The 25,935-nt window shown below is 42.6% G+C and overlaps 1 protein-coding gene across 1 annotated transcript in view; it reads right to left on the reverse strand.

Annotated features, from left to right (window-relative positions):
* Positions 1-25,935, reverse strand: part of ADCY2 (adenylate cyclase 2) — a 455,956-nt gene that overhangs the window by 118,854 nt on the left and 311,167 nt on the right. The window contains exons 6-12 of the mRNA XM_027980173.2: positions 25,134-25,245; positions 19,142-19,269; positions 14,862-15,020; positions 13,964-14,096; positions 12,113-12,289; positions 7,951-7,994; positions 1,906-1,986 (exon numbers count right to left, since the gene is read on the reverse strand). Of these exons, the coding sequence (XP_027835974.1) occupies positions 1,906-1,986; positions 7,951-7,994; positions 12,113-12,289; positions 13,964-14,096; positions 14,862-15,020; positions 19,142-19,269; positions 25,134-25,245 (834 nt within the window). The remainder of the gene's footprint in view (positions 1-1,905; positions 1,987-7,950; positions 7,995-12,112; positions 12,290-13,963; positions 14,097-14,861; positions 15,021-19,141; positions 19,270-25,133; positions 25,246-25,935) is intronic.

The following is a 25,935-nucleotide window of genomic DNA, read 5'->3' on the forward strand; positions in this document are numbered from 1 at the left end:
TAATTGGCTAAACTTTGTCAGGGAACAAGATTTCTTCCTTCTTCTGCTGTGTTTTATTCCAGCAGGCTGCAGAGTAGGTAGTAACTGCTATTTCCTCCCGTTGAATGAGTCTACATTGTGTGAGATCAGACTTCCCTAGGTTTTAGCTTCCGGTATGTTCCAGGAAGTCATCGTTCCTCAGTTGTGGGGTGTTGGGGTTCAATCAGGGTGGAGTTGAGGCTGTTCTGCACTTTGATCCTGGTACCAGCCAAAGCAGAGCACCTGTCCAGGCATTGCTGGCACACCCCGCATGCTCAATTGCAGGTGGAAGGCTTTACCCATTTGGAGTATATGAAAGGGACTAGGTAGGTGTGCACTCAGTAGGCTGGCATATCCGAATTTTAACTCTGGCCCGACCAAGATACAGGAAGTGCCCTACATACGAACCTTCAAGCTGTGAACTTTTAAAGATGCAAACGTGCCTTCGCTTGTCCAATCATGTCACGCGTGAGTGACGTCACAGCTGGCCCTGTGTCTCCTATTGCTGACGACCCATCAGCTCTGCCATCTCCTACACCTCTCCATCCTCCAGTCAATAAATCTTGCCTGGTCACTTGATGCCAGCCCCTGTGTGCCAGCTGTTATACTGTACTACTGTACTTTCCAAGGTACTGTACTGCAAGAGTCAATGTTTTATTTTTTTGTGTTCATTTTTAATGTATTATTTGTCTGAAAAGTATTATAAACCTATCACAGTACAGAACTATATAGCCGACTGCATTAGTTGAACACGTAGGCTAACTTAGACAGACTTAAACAAAAGTGGACTTACGAAGGTGCTCTCAGAACAGAACCCATTCGAATGTAGGAGACTTCCAGTACTTTATGGTGTCTGTACACAACGCCACACATACACATATCACATGTGCACATACGTGCACTCATGGGATTGTTTCATAAGTCCTGTAAATAATCTGCCATGAACACTTAAAAGTCACAGTCTAGAAGAGGCATGCCTTTTTCAAAGCTGTCTACCTTAATTTTGGGGGTAGAATTCTAGGTGAAAAATCATTTACACTTCGCAGGAGTCAACTTTCATGATAAAAATTTAATTGGTTTCTGTAAGGATGAAAACATCTGCATAAAAGCTCTTCATTTGGATCTACTCAGGTTTTCACCAGAATTTAATCCAACAAACCTTTACGGAGCATCTGATGAGTAGCAGGCTGCTTACTGAGCTGCAGAACTGCCCTCCATGACTTTAGCCATGGAGAGTTCAAAGGCCAGTGAATGTAATCCCTCTGTCCAGGCAATGGAAGTCACCACCTTCTTTAAATCCTTTCTCCTGCATTCTTGGACCATTTACAACTACAACAGCAATTCTTGGCTTTCTAGACTGAATGATATTTTGCCCTCTAAAGACTCAGTCTTCCTCCCACTCCCTCTATGAATTCAGATTCTAACACACAAGGCACTCTTTCACGATTTAGAACACAGGTGCCTCCACACACTCGGATTTGGGGGGCAGGGGAGGTGAAGGCATTTTGAACGCATAGTGTCACACAATAACAACTTAATGATTCTACCATGTGGTATCTCTATTGATCTTTAAAAAATATCCTTACTGAACACATTAAGCTATGATTTTTCTCTCTCTAATAACCTATCATGTTGTTCATCAGCAATTTACTTGGGGAGGATTTATTAGGCAGGAATCAAACATTTTTTGAGATGAAATACAATGAGCAAAAGCTATTATTAGGAATGATTGAGGTGAAAAGAATGAACTGTCTTAGAAACCTTGGCTTTGTCGTGATAAGTATGACAGAGTTTGGGGTGAAATTCTTTTGGAAAATATACCATTATTTTCAAATAATAGGGTTGAAATAAGAGATGAATGATAATTGAAGATGAAAAAGTACTCACTTTTGTGCATTGATTCCATCAATTGCTTGAATCATCCTTTCATTTAATTCCTCTTCAAATCTTTTCTTTTGTGACTTGGTTCTGTATGATGGAAGAAATGTTTTGGGTAAGAGTATTACTAAACAGTAAACTTGTGGTCTTACGATAGCAAAATCTCTGTGTGATTCTGTTCACTGAATTTTTTTAAAAAAGGAAATTATAGTCTATATGCAGCCCTTTGTCTATTAAGATATAGTCACTTTGTGTATTGAATGAATTGGTTAGAGTTTTTAGTACCGTAAAATATTCCTTTACCACTGAGTGAAATTAAAAAGCAACACTGAAATAGATGTACTTGGTATTTGAGACAAAAGACGTTTCTATCCTAAGAGATACACTAGCCCTTGAATTGTTGCCTTTATAAAGTTTATTTTTTGATAGAACATATTGGCTTTGGAAATTCACTTGCAAAAATGTGGACGGGTTGACGAAATAATCATTCCTGTTTCATGTTTTCCTTGGTCAGTTTGCAAGAATTTGCAGAACTGCAGTCCTCTCTGAGACGTCTCAAAGCTTATTTGTCTGTAACTAAATGTTCCTCAGTTTTTGAGAGTGCTGTTCACAGAAAACCCCTCTTATACTTGCAGACTGCTCACCTAATTTCAAAGTGAATAATCTTAGGCCATAACATAGAATGCTTTGCGTTTTATTGTGCCAAGACAAGAATGCATTCTCCAAGGTTATTCTGACAATCAGCATAAGAATGGTGTAAAAGAAAAAATGAAAATAATATCTGTTTTAAAAAGTTAAACATCTACTGCAGAGTATAACATATCTGGCCCTTCAAAAACTGGCTTGAGCCAGGCTGCATCTGAATCCAGGTGTCCACAAGTCACCTAGTCCCATGGGAGTGAGCACAAGGCTCCTCTGTGCTAGTCCCTCACTGAACAGACATTCTACTCTGGCATAAAATAATACTCTTCCAATTCTAGAACCGTCTCTCTATATAGATGAAAATAGTATTAAATGTGCAATGTCATATTTATCTATAATCAAATCTGGTGGAATTATCATTTAATGAGACAGATGGGTAGTACAATTATTACATCACTGTTTGTGAATTCCCACCTTCAAGTCCTGCCTTCTTTAAACAAGTCAAGGTTACGTTTGGTTCAAAAACAGAACGATATTAAGTGATCCACCTGTCAACACCAAGCCAATGGAATTCAGAGGTTTTAGCAAGCCAAATTCCAAGCTAAACTGGGAGGCAAATTAATTTTGATCCTTCTTTTAGAAAAAGGCCAGGCATCTTAGCAGTCACCTAGGATGGCTTATTCTCATTTGTGACTGAGGAGCTCCCTCTATTTTCTTTTTTATCAGCCCTGTGCCTAGACTTGAGATTCTTGACTTCAACTTGGTGAAAAAGTTGAAAGCTCTCTCTTTCAAAAAGTGTCACCAAGTCTAAGAAGGAACAGTGTAGATGCCTTGAAGCTCACAGGAAAATTGAACCCTTCACTCATATGTCTGGGGGCTAACGGTGTCTTTGTGAATCTGTTTTAGGATTAGCTTAGATGATGCCAGGCTTCCCTGGTAGCTCAGCTGGTAAAGAATCCACTTGCAATGCAGGAGAACCCGGTTCAATTCCTGGATCAGGGAGATCTGCTGGAGAAGGGAGCGGCTACCCACTCCAATATTCTTGGGCTTCCCTGGTGGCTCAGCTGGTGAAGAATCTGCCTGCAATGTGGGAGAACTTGGTCTGATCCCTGGGTTGGGAAAATCCCTGGGTTGGGAGAAGAGAGAGGCGACTCACTCCAGTATTCTTGGGCTTCCCTGGTGGCTCAGCTGGTAAACAATCGGCGTGCAATGCAGGAGATCTGGGTTCAATCCCTGGGTTGGGAAGATCCCCTGGAGAAGGGAAAGGCTACCCACACCAGTGTTCTGACCTGGCGAATTCCATGGCCTGTGATGCCCCAGGTGGTAAAGAAGCCGTAAGAGAGGCGCGTTTGATCGCTGGGTCGGTAAGACCCCCTGGAGGAGGGCATGGCAACCCACTCCAGTATTCTTGCCTGGAGAATTCCATGCACAGAGGAGCCTGGTGGGCTCAGTCTAGAAGGCCAAAAAGAGTTGGACACGACCGAAGTGACTTAGCACACTACAGATGATGCCTGTGGGGTGCGCAACCCAGTACCTATGGCACATGGAGTAGCCAACAAACGCCTGTTACAATGCATCCTCTGTATTCACCGACTTCCTGCACAGCAGTTCTTCACATATAGACAGTTTCCTGGTCTCCGCAGCTTTGTGACCTCTGCTACAGAAATGAGAGGCGGTGCTTGGGGCTGATCGTCTCCCTCTGAGGAATTCTTAATTCACCAACCAGGGCCTTGCTCCTCAGGCTGTCAGTGTTTCAGCATTTCTTACCTTCCTGCCTCAGGCTCCCCTGTGGGTTTCCCGGGTGCTCACAGACCCCAGCTCTATCCTCAAGCCCCCTTTCCATTTTCTCTCTCTTAAGCTCCTCCCCCAACCTGCCTCACGCACAGGCTGAGCCACTCTACCTAAGGAGGTGTGGATCCTATTGTATCTCAGATGATGTTTTACTGCCCCGGGAGGCCCCCTCACCACCAGGCTGGGGGCTCAGAGAGGTTTTATGACCTCGGCTGTGTTACAAAGCCAGGATGTGCTAGGGAAGTCCGGGCTGACTTGAAAGACAGGCTCTCTCTGTGAGGGTTGGGGCCACTAAAGACCAACCACCACAGAGGAACGAGGAGGAGGTATGGAGGAGGCTCACAGGAGGGCAGGCAGGACAGGAGAGCAGCTAGGAACACAGGCTTCAGTGTCCTAGAGCCTGGGCATAAACCATGGGCGTGCCTCCCCAAGCCACGTGGCTCTGGTCCTCTCCTGACCTGGCACCTCTGTTTCTTCCTTCCTAAATTGATAATGGCTGTAGTATCCACCCTAGAGTAACGCTGTAGGCATGAAATTAGATTTCCCACAGCCCTGGTGCAGATAAAAATGACAGCACTACGATCACTGTCTTTCAGAGAGTGCTCATCCCAAAGACACTGCCCACGGCACACTTGCTACAGGAGCCTTTCTCACTGTAATTCCAGTAAATCGACTCTGGAAGGAGACTGCGGGGAGGAGCAGACAGATAAGAGGCCAGATCACATACAGGAAGTCCCTTATACGTGAACCTTCAAGTTGTGAACTTTCAAAGACGCACACATCGTGTGCCAGCCCCTGAATGCCAGCTGCTGTACTGTACTACTGCACTTTCCATGGTACTGTATTATAAGATAAAAAGTGCTTTCTTTATCCTTTGTGTGTGCTCTTTTGGTACACATTATTTGTGTGAGAAGTATTATAAACTTAGCACAGTAGTATATAGCCAATTGTGTTAGTTGGGTACCTAGGCTAACTTTGCTGGACTTTTGAACAAAACTGGACTTAGGAACGTGTTCTCAGAATAGAACTCATGCGTATGCAGGGGACTTACTGTACAAAGTGGAAGGATGTTTGTGAAATTCCATAGACAGCTGTTTGCAGATGTGCTAATTTCTTACTGGCTTGAAGAGCCAGGCCTTCTAAAGATACGTTACAGGGTCCAAAACACTTTTTAAAATAGCTTAAGCTTTCTTTAATTGGGCATTTGCCACCAAAAAAATAATACTTCAAAAGCCCAAGAACTCCATTTTCCATATAACAAAGGGCTCTAAGTGTGATAGGTCAATGTTAAAATTTCAGGTTTTACACAAAATACAAATCAGAAGTCATGACAACAAAGATAAAGTGACGCAGAGGGATTCGGGAGAGAGTGCACTAAGATCCGGCAGCTAATGATCTAATTATTTATGCTCATTTTCCACGTTGATACAATGCATTTTTTTTTAATAGGAATAAACTCATCTCTTAAGTGGGGAAAGAAAAGTTTTAAGTTTGGGGCCGTTCATTAATTTTCCTAGTATTAGTCGCTCAGTCATGTCTGACTCTGTGTGACCCCATGGACTGTAGCCCACCAAGGTCCTTTGTCCAGGGGATTCTCCAGGCAAGAATACTGGAGTGGGTTGCCATTTCCTTCTTCAGGGTGCCGGGAGCCAGCGTGAGGAACTCCACCTGCGGCAAAGGTCATGAGGAAGGAGGCTTCAGCATACGCAAAGGTGGGATCGAGCCTCAGGAGACCCCCTGTTCCCGAGCATCTACCCCCAAAACCAGAGTCTGCCTACTTTACTGCTTTATGCTCTCGCTTACACCTCTGACTTTATGGGGGGCTATCCCCCACCACCTCTCTCTGTAAAGGAGTTAACTTAGGACTCCAGATAATAAATCTCCTGGGCGTGACAAGGGTATCTCAGGTCAAACCTCTCTGCTGGCAGACTAGTTTGTGTGACAGGATTATCCACACTCTTGCTACTATGTACATGATTGTTTACAACCTCTCAACCATAAACAGCACAGAAAGTTTGGAGTATTTTGAAAGTCTTAGTTAGCATTGGGTTTTTCTAAAGATAAAAATCATGTTGGTGAAGAGTTTCTTTGCTGAGTTAATGATTGCCACCAGGCCTCCATATCCTTAAGCACCTGGTAGTATGTTAATCAATGTAATTGGAATGTAGAAAAAGAAATATAGTAGTTTTGATGTTAGCAATACTAGACTTTTTGAGGTGATGAATTTTCTCTTTTGTTATAGATCACTGTACTCCTCTTTCTTTGTTATAAATCCTTGTGTCCTTGCTATGTAAGAATGTAACTTTATCACTATCTTAAGACTAAGTAGATCTTAAGGGGAAACAAGTTTTCTGATCGACTAACCTTTATCAATAGAAAGTAAGGTGGGGCCATAAAATGTTAATGGGTCTCCAGACCAGAAGATACTGTGAACAAATTTAAGACCCTTGTAAGAACAAAGATATGCTGATAAGGGTCAAAGCAGCTGACCCTGCGTGACTGTGTTTCTTACATTTATCTCTATGTACAACTAAAAGTATAAAAGTGGACCTGGAAAATAAAGAAATGGGACCAGTTCCTGGAGAGACTGGTTTCCCCTGTGTGGTCTTTTCTCATTCTCTTCTTTTCTGGCTGAATTCCCATCTGGAGCGTGGAGGCTCACCATGTCTACTTACTTGCCCTGGCTTCTGAGACCCACGCGAGAGGGAGCCCAAGGTGGGGCACCCTCCACTATTCAAGCGGGCGCTGGTGGCCCACGTAGGTGGTGCAAACTCCTTGTCTTAGAGGTTTATTGGTTTTCCACGTAAACCAAGTTATTCAGCCTCTTTTTCTGCACTAATTTTCCTACTACACTATGCTTTTCTAATCTCTCTTTATATCTGTAATTAAGTAAGTTCTTTCCTAGGATGCTGACTCTGTCCCCGCTTCGAACTCCCTGGATCCACCGGGGCTGGACCCCAGCACCAGGGGATCTTCCCGACCCAGGGATTGAACTTGGGTCTCCAGCATTGCAGGTAGATTCTTTACCATCTGAGTGACCAGGAAAGCCCCCAAATTATCCTAACATCTTCAATAAAAAGTACTTAACTCCCAAACTAAAGGAAGGCTCTGAGCCCCGAAGCTAGAGGAACACAGACAAGAGAGAGAAGTGATGTCTGAGAGCTTGCGGGCGTGACAGTGGGACCCTGGGACACTGCGGAGGCATTTCTCCTTTGTTTGAGCAGGGTGGGTTGCACTTCTTTTCACCATTGAAAGGCTGGACTTATCTTGCTTTTATCTCTAGGATGCAACCTCAAAAATATAACTTTAAGATACTCATCTTAAGAAAGTCCAGTTCTTTACTTCAGATTAATATGAAGAATGTTTTTTAAGAAAACAATTTAAAGTTCTGAAGAGTTTACTAGGCAGTGTTTTCCCTCTTTTAATTCTAAAAAGAAAGGATATCAATAATCCTATTTTTAGAAGCTGAATACAACTCGACAGGGCTTTTCACAAGCAGCTACTCTTTTTTTTCAGAAGAAAGAGCCTTCAGAATTATTACAGTTGATGAAAATTACTTTCAGGAACAAATAAAGAACAGTTAAGCCTTTAGAAAATTAGAAAATGGAATGTATACCATACCTTAAGGTGCGGTTTTGAAAATTATGCTGACCCATTGGTACATCCTATTAAAGAAAAAGAGATTATTAGTTGCTAAAAACATACATTAAGAATTTATAAAGATAATGATGCATATTTCTTCTTTTACATGGTAAATATCATTTAGGTAATAAGCAACTACCCACATGGAGAAAGAGAGCTTAATTATAAGTGTGAAATAAGGTTAAAAGTTCAGTTTATATTTAGAATGTTGGTGTAATCTATGAACTCTGGATATTGGAAGTGTCAGGATTATTGTCTGGATTTTCAAAATTCCCCTCCTGATATCTGCAGATATTATTTACAACAACGCCTGCAGAGGACTGTTATTAAGTTTACTGTCGACAACCTAAATCATGTAGAACTGTAATTTTAACATGAGACAAAAATTTAGAAAATGCTTTAAAACACAAACACAATCACAAAATCTACAGACAATCCCTATCAGTGAACCAAACTATTAAGAAATGAGACCATTGATTAACTATGTGAAACTGAGAATCACTGATGAAAAAGAAGAAATGTACATAAAGCTGGTATAATAGTTCCTGCAAAAGGCTAGTGAGAGGGAGACTCTGAATCCATTGCTAAGTGTTCAATGATAGACTTAAAAACCCACAAGACTCACTTGTATATTGTAGTGGAAATTAAAATAAAAGTTAGAACAAAAAAGCTCCAGAGAAACTTTTCTTTGTTGCTTTAAGCTCCAAGGTTAGGTAAGGAAATGTATTTAGCCTAGGGAAAGGTAAGGCTTAAAAATGATAACTGAACTTCACATTTTATTATATAGAATATTAATAAAATAATGCATTATTCACCAGCTCCATCAATGTTAAATCAAGAGTCAATGAAGTTCTGCATAGAGGATTAGATAAAAGAAATGACTTTTGGAAATGCCAGCTGTTCGATCCTGGAATGTACAAATAATGACAATGGGACCTTTCTGAAAGTAAGGGGCACAGTCCTATGGGCTCCGAGTGCTAGCCAGAACCTCAGGTGTCACTGCCAAGGAGCTCAGTCCTGAGACTCTGTCTGTGATTGGCAAGGCCAGCTGGTCAAGAAAACAGAGTCTGTTCCAGAGATCCTCTGTTTTTTATACACTTTCTACAATTTTCTGAAGCTCAAAGCCTTAGGGTGTTATAACTCTCTCAAAGGAGGCATCTTCACTAACATATAACAACAGATTATGTTGAGGTTGGAGCCAGGGTGAAATCTTCCCTTGGGTGCCTTGCTAAGATAGTAAGGGAGAGGGTTGCTCTTAAGTCCTGAGACAAAGGAGATGGATAAGAAATTAGCAACCACAACAACATCAATAACACCACCCAGAAAGCAAGGCCTTATTTTTACAGGTACACAGATGAAGTAGCACAGAAAATAATGCTTTAGTATTTAGATATAATTCTTATTTCCTGAAAAATAACAAACCAACCAGCCAACCAACCAACCAGTCAGCCAACCAACCAGCCAACTAGCCAGTCAACAAACCAACCAGCCAGTCAACCAACTAGCCAGCCAACTAGCTAGTAAACCAACTAACCAGGCAACCAGCCAGTCAACCAACCAACCAGCCAATCAAACAACCAGCCAGCCAGCCAACCAACCAATGAACCAACTAACCAGTCAACCAACCATTCAGTTAACCAACCAACCAGTCAACCAGCCAACCAACCAACCAACCAGCCAGCCAACCAGCCAGCCAACCAACCAACCAGTCGACCAACCAGTCAACCAACCAACCAGTCAACCAGCCAGTCAACCAACCAACCAGCCAACCAGCCAGTCAACCAACCAGTCAACCAATCAACCAGTCAACCAGCTAGTCAACCAACCAACCAGTCAACCAGCTAGTCAACCAACCAACCAGCCAACCAGCCAGTCAACCAACCAATCAGGCAACCAGCCAGTCAAACAACCAACCAGCCAACTAGCCAGTCAACCAACCAACCAGCCAACTAAACAACCAGCCAGTCAGCTAACCAACCAATGAACCAACTAGCCAGTTAAACAATCAGTCAGTCAACCAACCAATCAGTCAACCAGCCAGTCAACCAGCCAACCAACCAACCAATCAGTCAACCAGCTGGTCAACCAACCAGCCAACCAACCAATCAATTGGTTTATGACAAATCTCAATCAGAGATAAAGTTATTAGCCATTAGCACTAATAATAAACAGTGTTGAGGTAAAATTATCTGATTCTTTTCATAAGAGGGATAGAAGCATTGACTTTCCCTGACAATTAGATCCTAGGTCTTAGCATGCTTTTCCTCTAACAGGTCTAGTTGCTGGGAGGCCCCCAGTGGCTCTGGTCCCCGCTCCTTGCATCTCTTCTCTTCCTGTGACCTCATCCAGATCCACAGCTTCAAATAGCACCTAAAATCCGATGCCTCTCACATCCACACCTCCTACCAAGACCTCTACCCAGAGATCCAGGAGCACACTCCCAACTGCCAACTTCCAAGCGGCACTTTGGTGTATGAAAGGCATATTGATTCGAAGATGTCCACTAGCAAAGTCTTGATTTTTCTACCCCAAAGTCTCTGACTTTGCTCTGAGTATTTGTCAGTTCAGTTAATGGGATCATCATTCTTCTAGGTGCACAATCCAAACATGTGGATTCGTCTTTGAACTTCCTTTCCATACATATCGACTCCATCACTAAGTCTTACTTGTTCCACTTTCAAATTATACCCTAAATTTGTTTCTCACTGTTCCCACTGCTAAAATCTCAGCAAATGAGGACACCATTCCTTCTTGTAGCCCTGCCCTCTTGGTCCATCATCCAGAGTGCTAATTACACAATGCCTTTCCCTGCTTATGACCCTCTAACAACTTCCCACTACAATCAGAATAAATTATACATGATTACTTGGAGCCTCTCACCCTAATGACCTCCCCTGGCTTACTGTTGATGATCTGACAGCCACACAGTCTCTTCTCTGCCTCAAAGACATTAATTCATTTCCATTTCAGGGCCACTGAATTTGTCCTTTTGCTCCTTACCCTCCCCACTGACCCCTCCCCTTCTTGGAGACTCCCCCCAGGCAGCCCACCCAGAGGAGCCTCGCCAGTCACTCCCCAAGCCATTCCTCCCTTTTCTTTTCATCACAGCCCTCGGCAGCACCTGGAGTGATCTCCTTTGTTTATCGGAATCCTACTTAGGGTCTCTTTCTTCCCAATAGAATATAGACTCTTCTAGGACTTGCCCTGGAGGTCTCCCTGTTGACCACCTGAAAGATCACAACCTTCTATCAGATCGTTTATTTTTCAGTTGGAAAAGAACAAAGGAAGTTGAGAGAAGGGATAGAAGTAAAACAAAACAGGAATGCTGACGCCTGCCTGTTGGGTTTGTGCCTGTTACTGTGCCAGGCCTACGGACACAGGAAGCTTGGAAATGTCCATTTTTACCTGATAGCCTCATGTTTTTTTTCTCATCAGCTAAGAATTATAGAACATCTCATTTTTTTTTTTTAACCTCAACCACATCACTAACAGAGTGAATACCATTTTGCATGAAATTGTACTCAGAGACTGTTTTAATATCTAAATATACCGTTGGGATTATTCTAAGTGCTCCACTGTATTTCCTTTCCTCTCCTGAGTTTTTCTATTCTTCATCTGCATTTCATCTATCTTATTGAAAGGTCCCTGTGGGCGAGAGCGGCGGGACTTCATTCCCCGTTAGAAGTTGGGATGATGTCCATGAGGGACGCCAACAATAGAATGCACTTTGCTTCTGACACAGCCTGAACCTCTGGGGGATGAGGACAGGGTTAATGATGCTGCTCAAACCCCAAGGATGTCAGGCCCTCATATGTTCTTTTATGAAGATGCTCGGGTTTTCCACTTCGTGGTAGCCACAGCAAATTACAAACCTGGATTGAAAAAGAGTTCAGGGGTATGCAGTGGCTACTGCCCGTTGTCAATAACAGTCTTCAATAAGACAGCGATCATGCAAAGTCACTCTTGGTTGAGACCCTTAGCAGCTGACGCTCATGATAACCTGATGGCAGGTTTATTTAGGTCTGTTTCTGGGGGGCCTCTCTGGAAAGTCAGAGATGGCAAGCTTCCTTCGTTACAGACCCGACTAGTTTTGGCAGGACACGCCTTCTGTTTGGGGGAGCCCAGCGCGGGGAGGGCGTACCGTGGTGCTGATCTTGCCGTTCTCCGTAGTCATGCTGTCTCTATGATGCAGGTGTGCAAAGGGCTTGGCCGCCCCCCAGGACTCCAGGTACCGGGTCATGCGGACAGAAGCCCTCATCTTCGCTCCATCAAGGGTGTGTCGGGGCCTGAAGAGGTGTTGAGGGCTCCGCCGCTCTCCCTTGGGGTGAGAAACACAGCATCACACCTGGAGGCCACAGCACCTCCTCCCTCCAGCCCCCCAGAAGCCTCCCTTGCACAGGCGGAGTCCTCCTCCATCACTGCCTTCACTCTGTGGGCTCCTGCCCTTGGTCCTGCAGGGCCACCAGCGGGCATGGCCACACCCCAGAGGAGCTGAGTCAGTTTTTTTCAGACAACAAAACCTACCTGTACCTGAAACTTGGGAAAAAACAATAGCCATTGGAAGGGACGTTTTTATAAAGCTGACTCTTAGACAGAATATGCTGATCTGTTTCCATGTTTTAATGGCTGTGTTTTTTTCCTAAAGTGATGGCTGTAGGGATTGGGGCTGTTTTCGGATGCGAAATGGCCTCGAATATTGATGTTTTGGTTTTCTTTGCCTGAACACAGTGTTCTCTGGACACGTTTTTTGAACCTTTTCCCTGCACCTGCCACCCCCGCATCGATCATCCCATACTTCCTTCTGCTTGTCACACATCTGTCTCCAGATCAACTGTCTAGTGAGCTGGAAGTTTGTCCCCAAAGGTGAACCTGGGGGTTTCAGGGAGGCTCTTGTGAGTAAACACTCATAAACTTGACTTCACTGATTTTGAGATACTTGTTTGGACAATTCAGAGGAGTTTCTTGCTGCTACCTGCGTTGTTAACGAGCCAGTGATTTGAAGCAAGTTACATAAACCGTCTGAGACTCAGCTTCTTAATCTGTAAATAGCAACAGTACTCATTTGGCAGGAATTTGGGAAGGGGTAAAGATGAGAGCTCTTTTGATGAGCCCCCTGCTCTGGCCTGACCCGTGATGGGAAGAGAATAAGAGACAGCAGCTGTCTGCATGGGATGGATGGTTTTTATCATGTTAAAGTTTACATGTCTGCACATAACATGCTCACCCCAGTGTTTATGTGACATTTAGATGTTAATCTTTCAGTAATTTCTTTTTTTCTTATATCTTCATTCACTTAATCTCATTAAGATTTTTATCAGCTGAAGTCCTGAGCACACTTTTTGTCTTCATTTAATTTTCTAGCTGCCAGGAAGGGCCCATCATGGACTAACACAGTGGTACCCAACCTTTTTGGCACCAGGGACCTATCTGTTATATGCTTAGTTGCGTCTGACTCTCTGTGACCCCACGGACTGTAGCCTGCCAGACGCCTATGTCCACGGAATTCTCCAGGCAAGAATACTGGAGTGGCTTGCTATGCCCTTCCCCAGGGACCTATTTAGTGGAAGACTATTTTTACATGGACTGGGGGTTGCGGGATGGTTTCTGGATGAACAAATGGATTGCATTTATTGTGCATGTATTTCTAATCTAATGCTCTTGCTGATCTAACAGGAGGTACCAGTCCATGGCACAGAGGTTCACACCCGTGGACTAATGTATACACTGGTAAGCACTGACTAACTAAGCTCTACAACCTTATGATGCAGACAATACCCTTGTTACATAAACAAGCAATTCATTTCAACTGCTTCTTTCACAAATATTTGAATGCATTTTTACAAAACACAGGCATTTAAAATAGTTTTAGAGGCAAACACTAGCAAAGAATTACACTGGTTCTTGACTAAAAAAACTTTCCATATCAGTCATTTACCCCCTTCACTTTTAATCACAGAAGTCATGTGCCAATTATAGACTCTATGATACTGACCTTGGGGTTGATTACAAAGTAAGTTTTCACCAAGTGTTGCTTTAAATACGGGTCTCTGATGTCACCATCGCCTTCTTCCACTTTGTAAGCTCCATTCAAGTGTTGCAGGGTAACAGAAGAGATGTGAACACGTCTGAAATTCCATTTGAAAACCACAATCAAGATACAGAAGAAGGAGCATCCAAGATTTTCTATTTATTTGGGACTTCAGAAAGAATTCCTTCTGCCACAGGTGAAGGAAAGGCTATAGGTTCATAGTCTGTTACCGACAGCTTTGGGAAACTGCTCCCCAATATCAAGAGCTGCTAATATTTGGAGCCTCTCTGCACTCAGTGAAACCTAGGTGGTGAATTATAGCACATAAAACGTGATCATACTGAATCTGGAGGTATGAGCATAGTTTGCTGAATTGCATGGCAAAGTCGTTTGAGAACACGTGCTGATATATATAAAAGTATGGGCTTTCCTTCTCAATGCCTGTTCTCATATGTCTCCAAATTACAGCACCTGCAAAGATTCTCTTGTCATCTGTCCAGATGGTACCATCTGCTTATTTTAATAGGACTGGTTTCAGAGGTGACCAATAATACAGAAAGGCCACATATCCCTAGTGCATTATAAGCCATCTTTAACTTAGGTCTCTATTCATAAATATGCAATTAAGTCAGCCTGTAATTCGGGATCTGACATCCAGTCTCTAACCACAGGTCCCAGGGGTGGTGGAACTGGGGCTTGAGAGCTCACGTCCATCTGGTTAATGGAAGAGGTCACTGAGTAACACAGTACCAACCACGGCAGCAGGAGTCACTGAGCACTGAGCAGTCAGCTCTTAGCCTGTGGACCTCAATTCCTAAGCCCGGAGCCTGCTGGACGAGAGGAAGCCCACGTCCTGCCTTACCCAGGGACCCCTCCAGCTTCCATGTGGTTGGCCAGGGTGACGTCATGTGACCACACGTCGTACTGCCACTTCTGTAGCCCGATCACGCCGCACAGGACGTTCCCAGAATGCACTCCCACGCGCATGTTGATGTCCACTCCGGTGGCGTCCCTCACTTTCCTAGAGAGAAGGAAAGTCACATCACCCTCCAGGGCCAGTCTCTTCCTCCTGTCGTGCCTGGCCGATTTTCTGGGCATTTTATTATTCAGAATGTCTCAGACTGTTGGAAATATGTTCATGAGTTCCTCCTGTGGTGGAAGACTGCTGCTCTGAGGCCAGAGAAAGGGTTCTTCTCTCCAATTATTACCAGGCTAACCCATCAGTACCAAGCCAATGCTCCAGCCAGTAAAGCCTCAGGCTGGCTAGGGCCATGATGCAACATTTTGGTTGTAGCTTCTTATTTTCCAACCGATACATATCAAGCACCCATCATGTGCTAACCCCCTCCTTGAAGTTTTCATACTAGACTCATGAAACATTGCCTTGTACTGTCAGAAACAATCTTAGATGCCATTCGCAACTCTAATGCTTAGCACAGCGTATGTCCCCAAGGAATATTTTCTGCTGATGAGACAATAGGGCTTATTTGTGAGCTTAAATGACTTCAGCTTGAATAGGAATTAAAAAAAAATAACCACAAGTTGAATGCTTTTCCACTGTGCACGTTTCTTTAACAAAAAAGGGAAGCGAGTACTCTTTAAGAAGCTTTAATAGTGCATAAGGTATCATTAAAAAGAAATGAATTTTTAAAAACCACTTAAAAATTACTTTAGGATCCTGTCACCAACTCATTGAAAGAGACAAATGAATAACTTCCTTTGATTAGGACAGACATATATACACGACCATGTGTAACACAGATGGCTAGTGGGGAGATGCTGTAACAGGGGCCTCAGGTCAGCGCTCTGCGATGACCCAGAGGGGTGGGGTGGGGAGGGCGGGGGGCGGTCCAAGAGGGAGGGGATATATATACATATACATACAGCTGATTCACTTCACTGAAGAGCGGAAACGCATACAACATTGTAAGGCAATTATATTCCAATTTTAAAAAAAAAGAAAAAAGACAACTTCCTTTAAGGGAAAATGGCAATGATTGGTGATGCCTATTTGTTTCTGCCAGTTAAATATGTTTATCAATTAAAATATAGTTGCAAAAGAACAAGGTGTCCCTAGCAGGAAGGTGTCCCTAGTTCCACGGAGCGAATCACGGCAGGAAGAAACGTGGAGGGAAGTGATGACATTGACTGCAGCACAGTTAGGAGGAAGGGTTCCCAGGTGTGGGATGCACTGGAACCCGAACCATCTCAAAATGACACAGGTATGCACGTGGGATGGCGTCACCGACCCAACGGACATGACTTTGAGCAAGCTCTGAGAGATGGTGAAGGGCAGGGAAGGCTGGTGTGCTGCAGTCCATGGGGTCGCAGAGTCGGACACGACTGAGCAACTGAACAATGAACAACAATGAACAATGAACGTCAAGCTTCAATGACGAAGCAGAACCGTCCGAGCATACTATGATAAAAATAAATGGGTCCATGATATAAAAGTAAATGACTTCCTGAAAAAATAATACAGAGGCTGTTTCTTTCCCTTCCCTTTCTATCGTCCTTTTCTGTTTATATTTTGTCATAAAATGACAACCTATACCAAGTACCTTGCAAGTCGTCCACATCCTTCAATCCTTGCAAGTCGTCCACACCCTTCAATCCTGCTCCCAGAAGGAGCATCTCCATGACACAGGAGGCTTGCCTTGTCAGAGCATCAGCTCTGAGTGCGAACAGCTGCCGGTAGGTGTCTGGTCCCCCACTCTGGGCTTGCTCAGGCTGGTTCATCTCTGCTCCCCCTTCCCCTGAGCCCCGCTTCCTGACAGCATCCAGGATTAGTCATAAAGCCAGTCTGATAGCAGTGACTAGTTAGTAACTCGAGTCTTTGAATTAACCATCTTCATGGGCTTCATGTCTGTTTTAGAAAAATGAGTTGATCAAGGGTTCAGATGAACTGACTGACCAGAAACATTTTCATGCATGTAGATGCAGATGAAATCTGTGTGATCTATAGACAAGTGTTGAAATGATGGCTTAGAGTTTGCGCTAATAGTAGACAATCTTTCTAATTTAAGAGGAGCTTTAATCACTTACAAAATCAGGGTTCTGAGAGCACTGCCTTGATTAAGAACAGTTTACATTTTCATTAAAGAGGGGGAAAACGTCTCCTTAAATGCCGGGAATATTCCAAAGCTGCAGTCAAAGAATTTCTGCAGTGTTGACCTAGTTAACAGGGAACGAGGCTCTGAATAAATCTGGAGGTCCCTGCATGGAGGGAAAACCACGGACAGACATCCCTGGATCCATGTTGCTGGTTCCCAGGAAAACTGGAGGTCATCTGGCAAAATTCCAGGTGCTAAGTGTATGCTTTCTCCTCACCAGCTTCAAAAACTGAAACTCCTGTATTCATTCTCATCGTATGGCTTAAGGAATGGGAATGGAAATGATTGCTTTCATATGTGAGAGAGAACAAAGAGTTTCCAAAATTTGTCGAGGTGTTCTCTCTTTCCCTGGGCTTCCCGGGTGGCTCAGATGGTAAAGAATCTGCCTGCAGTACAGGAGACCCAGGTTCGATCCCTGGAGAAGGGAATGGCTACCCACTCCAGTATTCTTGCCTGGAGAATTCCATGGACAGAGGAGTCTGGAGGGCTACAGTCCACGGGGTCACAAAGAGTCAGACACGACTGAGCAACTAAACAACGACAACAAAAGGGTATTTTGTTGAATCAAATGTGCTACTGATTCACAAAATTCCATCCTTCACAAAACCCATTCATAAAGTCCGTTTCCTCCCATGTTTAGTTTCAAACATGAAGGTGGCTTCCAGGGTGGTTACAAATGTGAGACAATCTGTTAATTTTACATGGATTGACTTGCACTTACATCTAGACTATAATGTCTTGAATAATTAATGACTTTTAGAATACAGTCGAAAAGCTTTTTTTTTTTTTTTCTTATACCTCCGAGAAGACAGATGATTTATTTTGGGGGAGAAGCAGGGGGGACAGCTAATTCCCATACAAAGTATCTCAGGCGGCAAGCTGAGGCCACACTGCCCACCTCTGCCCTCTCGATTCTTCCTTCCTTTCCTCCCTATGTCTCTGCCCACCCATTCCTGACTACCACGTAGTGGCCCCGACACCGCTGAGCTAGTGAGTCTGGACATTCAGGTCCGCAGACTCTGCTGAGGCTGGAGGTTTCATCATCCTTCCCTGGAAAGCACTGGAAACCCACCGTCAAATCTCTCAGTCCATTTCAGCCTATGGCCAATACCACAGTGGGCTAAACACAGCGACCACTAACTTGATTTGTTGCTTTCTCACGTAACGTCCCAGTTACTCAACCCTGAGAAAAGGAATTTGAACATCAAGCACATAATTCCCATCCCATTTAGAACAAAAATACGTGGAGGAGAAGAGAAAATCACTTGACCAAAAATAGGCAATCCCCTACCAAAAAACCCTTAAACTGAAATTTTTCAATCAAACAATCAACAAACAAGAGCTTTTATCATTTATAAGACTATCAGGGCTTCTATGAAGGCACTTATAAGGAAGTATGCATTACGGTACCAGCAGTGAAAATTCACTTTGTAGCTCACATTTCCACGCTACACTTGTCAGCTGTAATGATGCCATTATTCTTTGTAAGCAAATATTCTCTACAAATCTTACAATGAAAGAAACTATAGATACAAAGCGGAAAACTATTACAGATAAAAACTGAAACTACATTCCCAGAGCTGAGTGTGTTTGACTAGATGGAGTTATTCTGGGCTGGATTTTCCTCTTCATAGCAGTCTGGTGGTAAAAACTACTTTCTCTCTTACAATTTACATGTACTTGTCAAAAATCAAGAGAGACATTACGAGTACAAAATCGTCCCTTTAGACTGGAAGAGACTTTTCAATTGTTTACAAAGAGATTATCTTTGAAATTAATGACACAGCCCCTTCCCATAGATTTCTAACACAGTGTTCCTGTAAAATAAGATTCATAATAACAATACAAAACACAGAGCCTTCCTCTGGACTGAGTTCTCACATGCCAATAAATGAGTCCTGGCCCGTTTCTATTTAAATAAACAGTCATGTATATAGTTTCAGTAGACAAAAAACCAGAAACAGTTGTAAGAACGACAATGAAAATGCATTATGCAGTTTAAAAGGCTCTTACTACTCATCACACTTACTTTATGGCTTCACACATATCCAGTCCCATTTTCACACAATTCTTGGCATGGTTAGGGAGAGATATAGGCAGTCCGGACACACAGTAGTAGCAGTCTCCTAAAATTTTTATTCTCATGCATTCATTCTCCTGAAAAAAGAAGTCACAGAATTTCAGCTGCATTGCTTGTGTGCTAAGATGCTTCACTCGTGTCCAACTCTTTGAGACGCTATGGACTGTAGCCCGCCAGGCTCCTCTGTCCATGGGGTTCTCCAGGCAAGAATACTAGAGTGGGCTGCCATGCCCTCCTCCATAGGGGATGGTCCCGACCCAGGGATTGAAGCCCTGTGTCTTGAGTCTCCTGCATTGGCAGGTGGATTCTTCACCACCGTGCCAACCTGAGAAGCCGTGAACTCGTTCAGTTTCCCTTAACTGCCCATCGAGATTGAGCCACCCTCACCCACACACCCCTCTGCCAAAGCAAGAAGGATGAAGGGAAGGGGTGGGAGGGGAAGGCTGAGAGAATATTCTGGAATGAATTACACTTAGCAGAGAAATGGGAAGATAGGCCCGTGCTTTATAGTCTGAACATCCCCAAATACTGACGGTGAAATGAAACGTTCTGTGCAGAGCAGAATCTTTCAGGATTAAAAATGGTGATCAGAACTCAACTGGAATCAGAATTGTATGTCAATTCCTACTACATTCATGGTTTTCCTCACTTCTTTCAAAGCTGAAGCGCATTCTTACCTGCAGACATGTAGCTTCCGACAAATATCACTACAGTATAATGCAGTATAATGAGCCACCATTCAACACTGCCAAGTGATTTAAAACTTAATTCTGACCTTAGGTTAAACCATTTTAATATCAAGTTAGACGAACTCATTTTTCTTGGCTGGGCTGTATTTATATTACAATATCAAGATCGATTTCATTCATATGCATCAATCCTACATCCATTTCTAACCTTTTCAACTAGCTTATGGACTCTTCACTCAAATTTAAAATAAATATATAGATAAAGAAGTACCAAACACAGATTTCTTTTCCCTTCTTAACCCACAGACTTATGGATAAACTGAAAATATTTGAAATAATAAAATGAACATAAGATCTTTTTGTCCTTAAAGCATGCGATAGATTTATTGAAGGTTTTTGCATATTTCTTTCCCTGTCTCATAGAGAGCTTGTGTACTTTCATGCTTATCTACAGCACTGTAGAGGATGTGTTCATAAATCTTGGTAGCAATTTTATATAATAAAAGGGAAAAATATTGTTTATTAATCAGGTTTACCTCCCTGATAGCACAATTGGTAAAGAATCTGCCTGCAGTGCAGGAGACCCTTCTTTGATTCCTGGGTTGGGAAGATCTCCTGGAGAAGGGATAGGCTACCCATTCCAGTATTCTTGGACTTCCCTGGTGGCTGAGCTGGTAAAGAACCTGCCTGCAATGTGGGAGGCCTGGGTTCGATCCCTGGGTTGGGAAGATCTCCTGAAGAAGGGAAAGGCTACCCAGTCCAGTATTCTGGCCTGGAGAATTCCATGGACTATATAGTCCACGGAGTTGCAAAGAGTCGGACATGACTAAGTGACTTTCACTTCCTAAATATGTATTCTGAGTCTAGAAACAGGAAGATTAATAACAGTGAATTCTTGGTAGCCTTATCAAAGACCAGTTGACTGCATGGGATTATTTCTGGTCTCTCTATTGCATTCTGTTGCTCTGTATGTCTGTTCTTAGTATCCTGCTGGTTTGAACTGTTGTAGCTGGAAGATATTTTGAAATCAGGAATTATGAAGCCTCTAGCTTTGTTCTTCTTGCTCAAAATTGCTTTGGATATCTGTGGTCTCTCGTGATTCTATATAAATTTTAGGACTGATTTTTTTTTCTATTTCTGTAAAAACTGCATTGGGATTTTGATCGGGATTGCATTGAATCTGTAGATGGCTTTGGGTACTATTTTAACAATATTAATCCTTCCAATCCATGAATATGGAATATCTTTCTACGTATTTGTGTCTATTTATATTTCTTTCATCAATGTTTTATAGTTTTTGGTGTATAAGTCATTCACTTGCTTAGTTAGGGCTTCTCAGGTGGTGCAGTGGTAAAGAATTGCCTGCCAACGCAGGAGACATAGGAGACGTGCGTTTGATCCCTGGGTCAGGAAGATTCCCTGGAGTAGGAAATGACAACCCACTCCAGTATTCTTGCTGGTGAAATCCCATGGCCAGAGGAGCCTTATGGGCTACAGTTGATGGGGTCGCAAAGAATCAGACATGACTGAATACACAGTCTGTTCAGTTAAGTTTATCCCTAAGTTTTCCATTCTTTTTGATGATAATGTAGATGGAATTGTTTCCTTGATTTTCTTTTGAGATACTTCATTGTTAGTGTATTGAAACACGACAGATTATTGTATACATATTTTGTATCCTGCAACTTTACTGAGTTCATTAGTACTAACAGATTTTTATGCTTCCCTCATAGCTCAGTTGGTAAAGAATCTGCCTGCAAGGCAGGAGACCCGGGTTCAAGGCCTGTGTTGGGAAGATCTCCTGGAGAAGGAAACAGCAACCCACTCCAGTATTCTTGCCTGGAGAATCCCATGGACAGAGGAGCCTGGTGGGCTACAGTCCATGGGGTTGCAAGAGTCAGACATGACTTCAGGACTAAACCATCAACCACCACCAACAACAAATTTTTGTGGACTCATTAAAGTTTTCTACATATAAGGTCATATCATACGCAAAAAGTGATAATTTTACTACTTTTTATATTTAAATGCATTTCTTTTTCTTGCCTAAGGCCTGTGTCAAGAACTTCCAGCACTGTGCTGAAATGAGCTGGTGAGAGCAGGTGTCCTTGTCTTCTCCCCAGTCTTAGAAGAAAAGCTTTCAGGTTTTCACTGCAGAATATGATGTTCACGGTGGGCTTTTCATATACAGCTTTACTATGTTGAGCTGAGTTCCTTATTAGTTCAGAGTTTTTAATCATAAAAGGGTGTTCAGTTTTGTCAAATGCTTTTTCTGCAATTGATTGAGATGAGCATGTGTTTCTTATCCTTCATTATGTTAATGCAGTATATATATCTCATCAATTGATCTGCTATGCCATCCAACTTGCATCCTAGAGATAAATCCCATTTGGTCATGGTATATGATTTTTTTTAATGTGCTGTTGAATTTGATTTGTTAATTGAAATAAATTCTTCAGCTCTCAGCCTTCTTTGAGCTTTTGAACTGTGGTGTTGGAGAAGACTCTTGAGAGTCCCTTCGGCTGCAAGGAGATCAAACTAGTCAATCCTAAAGGAAATCAGTCCTGAATATTTATTGGACAGACTGATGCTGAAGCTGAAACTCCAGTACTTTGGCCACCTGATGCAAAGAGCCAGCTCATTAGAAACACCCTAATGCTGGGAAAGATTGAAGGAAGGAGGCGAAGGGGACGACAAAGGATGAGATGGTTGGATGGCATCGCTGACTCAACGGACATGAATTTGAGCAAACTCCAGGAGTTGGTGATGGACAGGGAAGCCTGGTGTGCTACCGTCCATGAGGTTGCAGAAAGTTGGACATGACTGAGCGACTGAACCACAACAACAACAAAGTGAAATAAGTCAGATACAGAATGACAAATGTTACATGATACCACTTGTATGAGGAACCTCACTGGTCAAGCACAGAAACGGAGTGTAGAATGGCGGTTTCCAGGCCTGGGAGAGGGGGAAAATGGGGAGGTGCTGCTCAAAGGGTAAAAGGTTCCAGTTACGCATGATGAGTAAGTCCTAGAGATCTACTGCACAGCACGGTGTCTACAGCTAATAATACTATACTGTGTACCTAACTACAGGCTGCAAAGGTAGATGTTAAATTAAGTGTTTTAATCCCAAAATAATAATAAGATGATGATAATGATAATGTAATAAATTAAAAGGGCAAAGTGAAGATCTGTAGGTGATAGATGTTTATGGCATAGATTGTAGTGATGGTTTCAAGGGTGTATCCCTAAAGTTCAATAAGTTGTATCTATTAAATATGTATAGCTTTTTGTATGTCAACTATACCTCAATAAAGTGGATAAAATATCACAGTGAATGAGCAATGATGCTGAGTTCCTTAATGTAAAGTAATGTGCTTTTCGTAGCATTCATTCAGTGGACTGAGCTGTTTGCTTACAAGGCTCTCTGACTGCATGATCTGAACTATGAAACATTAACTGCTATCCAAAGAATGCTGACCAACAATGCATGGACCAAGCTATCCTAGTCCAGACTCTGATATTGCCTGGACATTCCTTTGTTATAATCATCAGAGAGGAGCAGGAAATCACACCGATTACCTCTTCTATGTGATATAAACTCTGTCCTCCTCAAATTCATACGTTGAAATACTAACCCCTGGTACCTGTAAATGGGACTTTAGTTGGCAGTAGGGTTATTGTAGATGTAATTAGCTAAGATAAGGTCATACAGGAGTAGAAAGTATTTCTTGCTCAGTGTGACCACATGGACTGTAGCCCACCAGCCTCCTCTGTCCATGGGGTTTTCCAGGCAAGAATACTGGAGTGGGTTGCCATTTCCTTCTCCATACAGGAGTAGGGTGGGCCCCTAATCCAGTATGATCGGTGTCCTTTTAAAGAGAAGTAATTTGGACACAGCCTTGCACGCAGGGAAAATGCCATCAGAACACTGCACCTTGCTGTCACTGGCCAAGATAGGACAGTTTCCTCCTAACCTGTCACCAGGCAGTGCAGCAAAAGTGGCCTTTTATTAACTTGAACTTTCAAGATGTTATTTTTTAACAGATATCTCTCTATGTTTTTATTTGGTTTAATAATAATTCATTGACAAGTACTTCCTTTTCCCCACTTAGGTCACAAGGAACCAATAATCGGCAACATAGAAAACTGGCTGCTCCTTCATGAAGAATATAGTCAAGACATTGTTTTCTTTTTTTTCCTAAAGATGAGCCCTCCCAACCCCAACTCAACCTTTTCCTTTGTTTGGTAAAGGAAGGAAACAGAGCTGTACTCTCAGTGAATTTTTTAGAATCCCCAGTGACGTCTGTCACGGTCAGTTGGGCAACATAAGGCATCTGTCTCATGGGGAGCCTGACCCAGGAGTGACTCTGTGAACATCTGAAAGCCAGATTGGTGCCTAGGAGCTTGGCTGCAATGTTCTCTACTGTTTAAGTGTGAGGGAAATTTCACCATGAACCAAACTTAGAACTAACTCTTCCTAATGTAAAAAAATACATTTTGATAAGCATAGTAAAGGATTTTTGTTGGGAACCATTCACAGACAAAAATTAAGGCCAGAAACATTTTATGAGACAGAAATAGAGGGCTAGCAAGCAAGAAAAAACACCAAATATTCCCACCAGAAATCTTAATTGTTCCAATAAATAAGTCTGGAGTGAGGTCTGGTATGGTTTTAAATAAGCTATCATCATTTCTTCTCTATGAAACTTCCCACAATTGAGCATATGAATGGTGAATACTGAGCTTACATCTCTGCAAGTAGCACAAAGGCCAATGGATGAAAATGAGACAGCAGTAAATAAGGCCTTAGGAAGAAGGGAAGCATCCTGTCTTAAGGATTTTCCCAGCATGCCGCTTAACACCGTGGATATGTAAAGGTTACAACTGGAGAGGAAATTACGTTTCCAACTCATTGACATCAAAATGCCTAAAAAGAGAAGCTAAGAACAGCACAGTGCAGAGAGACGTGCAAATCAAGTCTCGTTATCTTGAATGCATTTATTATATGTGTGCTGAATTATATATAAGCCAGAGTCTTAAACGAAAGCATATGCTAATTATACGCCACAGCATTTCTCTTTCCCAATGTAGGTCTGAGACTTATCAATGGCAAATAAATCCAACAAATCTATAAATAAGATTCCTAAAGGATGCTTTTATGAAGAGGCAAAAACCTGGTAAGGATCAAGAAAAGGGAAGCCCCAATTTTATATATCTTCAAAATAGAAAGCAATCACTAATACTTACCTTTGCAATTTGATCGAACTTTCCAAAGAGTTCATTCAGCATGTGGACGAGCTCTCCAGGGGAGCAGTCACTGGCCAGACGGGTGAACCCAACAATGTCTGCATAGAGGATACTGTGGGAACAAACCAGTGGGTGCCATATTTGCAAGTTTATATTTGCTAAGAAAGCAATGGTAGTCTTTCCCATTAAAAGAGGACAATTTCTTACATTTTATATTCTTGCAAAACATCATTCCCCTGGGTATGGAATACACAGACATGTTGCTAAACTGTCCCATTAATTTTTTTGATGTTACATTTTTATAATTAAGATCGGGGAAGAAAGCCATGCGATACACTTTCTCTATTCTAGTCCACTGTTACTGACAACATTTCTCCTCTCAGGGCCAGCCTCTCCTTCCCATTCTGGCTTATGTGGTCTTCATCCTGACAGTTCATTACAGTGTCATAATTCTGATATCAAAGGAGTATGCTTCCGTTTGAACTGTTATGTGATTTTATATTGTAAGTATTCCTAAGTAGAAGAAGCAAAATCATAAAAGTTATATCCTGTTTTTTGATTGAAAGACAAAATTCTGGGTTCTTTACTAACTTCCAGGAAATGAGATGCATCTTCCTAAAGCTCAGAGCTGAGTTTGGGGGAAGCATTAAACAAGAAAGGACACCAACTAATGTCCAGTTACAGTAATAACAAGTACTATAAAGGCAAACAGTTGCTGCTGCTAAGTTGCTTCAGTTGTGTCCGACTCTGTGCGACCCCATAGATGGCAGCCCACCAGGCTCCCCCATCCCTGGGATGCTCC

This window comes from Ovis aries, chromosome 16, assembly GCF_016772045.2.
Source record: "Ovis aries strain OAR_USU_Benz2616 breed Rambouillet chromosome 16, ARS-UI_Ramb_v3.0, whole genome shotgun sequence".
In the NCBI taxonomy this organism is placed as follows: Eukaryota; Metazoa; Chordata; class Mammalia; order Artiodactyla; family Bovidae; genus Ovis; species Ovis aries.